The 3,862-nt window shown below is 39.7% G+C and overlaps 1 protein-coding gene across 1 annotated transcript; it reads left to right on the top strand.

The window, feature by feature from the left end:
* LOC112289952 (31 kDa ribonucleoprotein, chloroplastic-like) lies at window positions 1–1,203 on the top strand. Its single transcript, NM_001378242.1, has one exon. It carries the CDS (start codon window positions 122–124, stop codon window positions 983–985), a length of 864 nt encoding a protein of 287 aa, NP_001365171.1. The 5' UTR covers window positions 1–121; the 3' UTR covers window positions 986–1,203.
* The last annotated feature ends 2,659 nt before the right edge of the window (window positions 1,204–3,862 follow it).

The raw sequence follows: 3,862 nt of genomic DNA, 5'->3' as shown, positions 1-3,862 counted from the left end.
ACTCTCTTATCTTCTACATAACCATTGTTGCTACACTCACTCCTGTGATCTATCACAGGATTTAGGGTTTCTCTTCCGTCTTCTCTTACTATTCCTGCTTTGTTACTTCGAGTTCGAATCAATGGCGACCGCAAGGATGAGCGTGGCTGTGGCCAGCGCGCGGCTCGCCGTTGTTTCGGCTCGGTCTGAGACGAGTTCGAGTCGGAATGGGTCTGTCGTGAGCTTGGGAGAGAACAGGACCCGTGCTTCCATTTCGTGCTCTTTCTCTGGATTCTCTGCGGTTAGGAGGAATGTCGTCATTGTTAATTCTTACGCTGAGGGTGGCTCGGCCGATGTTGCGACTGATGTTGCTGACGCTCCCGCTGCTGTTGAGGAGGCTGCGACTCCGGCACCTCAGGTTGGAACCAAGCTCTACATTGGGAACTTGCCTTGGCAATGTGATAGCGCGCAGCTTGCAGGTATCTGCCAGGAGTTCGGAAGTGTTGAACTCGTCGAAGTTATCTATGACCAAGAGTCAGGAAGGAGTCGGGGTTTCGCGTTTGTGACCATGGCTACCCAGGAGGATGCTGAAAATGTCATTGAAAGGCTCGACGGGCATGATGTCGGGGGAAGGCCCTTGAAGGTCAGCTTTCCTCAGTCGAAGCAGAACAGGCCTAGCTTCCCGAGAGGTGAGGGTTACCAAAGGTCTGAGAGAGCTCCCAGGCCCGCAGCCCGTGATGACCCCAACAAGGTCTTCGTTGGAAATCTTTCCTGGGGTGTCGACAACGGTGCCCTTCAGGAGCTCTTTTCAGACTACGGAAAGGTCGTAGACGCTAGGGTTGTATATGATAGGGAATCAGGAAGATCACGTGGGTTTGGATTTGTGACGTATAGTGATGTTTCTGAGGTGGACGCGGCCATTGACAGCCTCGACGGTGCTGAATTCGACGGAAGAGAACTGAGAGTGAACCTGGCCGGAAACAAGCCCGCATCAAAGGATTATTGAGCGTAGCTTCTCATAGTATCTGTAGCCGTTTATGCCACTTTCGTTCCTCTGTATCATTTCATTAACGTGCGATAATCATGAGGAAGGGTTGCAAGGAGTACCAGAGTATATAGTTGAGTATAATTGCTAGCTTTAAGGTAGGAGTCGGTGGCTTACCAGAATCCCCGCAGACGCAGTGAATACTCTGAGGCTCTACTGTACAACTCCGTTCACAATTTTTACTAATTCTTCACCACCGTAACACTTGTTTCGTTCTATGTCCTGTACATTCCATTGCACTGTGTGTTCAGCCAAGACTCCAAGACGTTTATTCTTTCTAGTTCAAAAAATATCCCTACTGTCCGACTCCTAATTTAACTCAGTTGTCGAATTGTGTAGTAATGTCTTGTCTAAGTGTCTTTATCAACTCTCCGCTTTGAAGCACACTAATTTCTGAATTGCTACGCTTCGAGCGGATCACTTAAGATCAGTGCTAGTTTCTATTGCTGTAAAACAACTCCAATTGAACACCCCATCTTTTCGAGATCGCGCCACTAACCGAGTGGTCACGTGTAACCTCATATTATTGACCTTACAGATCAATTTGTCTTGGAAGTAACAAATATCTACAAACCCCCATCATCTTTGCGAGGACCATTTGTTCAATCTTTCCCATGCATGGCTGCTCAGCAAGTACAACTCAAGTCTTTTCCTCACTTAGGAAGAAACAGTAACGATAATTTCTGCAGCCATTTTTAGTAGTGCCCTTCTATGCGAGCAGCCTCTCGCTGTTCTAAGTTTTTGCAGGATCAAGTAAGCAGTCGCTCCATTACGTCACATCACTGAGTGCCCTGTATGCTGCAGAGATGCTGCAGGGTGCAGATGAACCGACCACAGATGGTCGCCCTAGGGATTCGGCCCGGAGAGAGGATCCGGCAACGGCTTCACCGCCAGAGGTGGATCGATATCACCAGAAATGAACGCTGCAGAGTGACTCGACACTGGGTTTACAAACGAATGAAGTATTTTCAGATAGAACAATTAGCTTAATCAGTTGCACTGGGAAACATATGTAGATAATGCGGTTACTAAAATAACCAGAAAGATAAAAAGCTTTTCACGTGACTTTCCAGATTTCCCATCTCAAAGGTGAGGTATTCAGGGACTCCAAGTTGCCACCAGGGCTCTAGTATGCGGTGCCCGTGTACTCAAAACCAAGCTGAGGATTTCTGGAATCTGGCGCAAGAGCAAGTTAAGCGCTTCTACTCCCCACGATCACCTAAGTAATCAAGGCCATGGATTTTCTGAACTGAAGCAATAGGGAGCATTAAAGTAGGAGAATAGGTGATAGAAAAATGTACGGAAGAAGGAATAATTGATGAGAGGGAGGGAGATTCAGCATGGAATTCATTATAAGATGTGACTTTATTAGTGGGGAGGAAGAAGATGACTATAATTTTAGGAGAATATTAGTTGAAGGCACTAAGGGTGAGCCTAAATGTCATGGGCTCCACACAAAGTTACCCTTCAAAGTCATTTCTCCTAGTTTTAGCTCAAGACAAATTAAAGAGAAAGTTGAACAACATGAGCATATTTTATTGTTAAAGTGAATTATTATCAATTTACTAGTAAATTATTGTTCTATTACTTATAAGTTGTCAATCTCTAATCATTGGTGCCCTTATTGATCAATGTCTCTTTTTCTAAACAATTGTTTTCCATGCATCTTTCTACTTTAAAGCTTTCTAATGTTGGAGCATTGTAGCTCATGTGTAATTAAAATACATACACAGTTGTTGATGTAGTGCATGCTTTAAATGTTAATTGACCATAATAAATAATATAATTACAACCACACAAGACAAAGTTAGTGATACTACTAAAGTTTTTGGTTGCTTAAGGTGTTGATATGAAGCACATTATTTCCAACATTGATGAGGAAATTAGCTTAGACTAGCATCTGTAGCCACAATTGTGTTTCTTCTTGATACTTTAGAATTGTAAAAAATTGTTTTATTTTCAAACTTAAATATTTTATTTTTATATTAATATATTATTAAATTTATATAATATAAAGATAAATTATAATCTTCTTTTGTAATTTATTTATAGCTATGGCATTGTTAAACAAAAAAATTCTAAACAAGTTTTTGAATCTTTTGTTAATATTACTTATATTTCAATTATTTGATTTAATTTTTTAAGAATCAATAATATAAAAATATTAAAATGATCTATTCATTTACTAAATGGATCTATTCTAATATAACTATTATTAGAAAAAATGAATCATCTCAAGAAACTATTATTACAATCATGGCCTTCATCTTTAGTCTCTCTGTTCCTAGCCTTCTTTATTCCAACCTCTCGTGCTCCTCCTATTCTTAACTCTTATCTCAACCTTCCTTTGTCTCTCTTCTATGTTCCTAACTTTCATCCCAACCTCCTTTTATTCCTCCTATTTTCAACTATATGAGTCTTAGTTGAAAGTTCTTCTCAACAATATTCTTCTTCTTTAATTAATGCAATATTGTCTTTTCTGCATCAAATTCCTTGATAAAGCAATGAAACCTGCAATATTCTTCAAACAACTTTGTATTCCAATCTCAAGTTTACAACAATCCAACCCTACATTAAAACAATTAACACTATTGAGGATGAAATTAAGTTTGATTTCCAGAAACATAAAGAATCCTATTAAATTTTTTATGTGGTATATCTAAATGTGGACAATTTTAATCAGAATAAGAAAAATGATAGCAAAGAAAAATGCTTGTTCAACCTATGACAAAATACTCTAAAAGTCTCTTAGACACATAATTTGACTTACATTCTTTTGAACTTTTACACAACTTTATTATTAACATTTGTCACTATTCCAATTGGAGCAAAATTCAC

The sequence above is a fragment of the Physcomitrium patens genome, chromosome 12, assembly GCF_059467195.1.
Source record: "Physcomitrium patens ecotype Gransden chromosome 12, ASM5946719v1, whole genome shotgun sequence".
Taxonomy (NCBI): domain Eukaryota; kingdom Viridiplantae; phylum Streptophyta; class Bryopsida; order Funariales; family Funariaceae; genus Physcomitrium; species Physcomitrium patens.
The sequence above is the reverse complement of the archived record's forward strand: the minus strand, read 5'-3'. Positions and strand labels throughout refer to the sequence as shown.

What these genes read in the sequence shown, in the direction of transcription:
- LOC112289952 (NM_001378242.1), top strand. Translation starts at nt 122, where the DNA reads ATGGCGACCGCAAGGATGAGCGTGGCTGTGGCCAGCGCGCGGCTCGCC.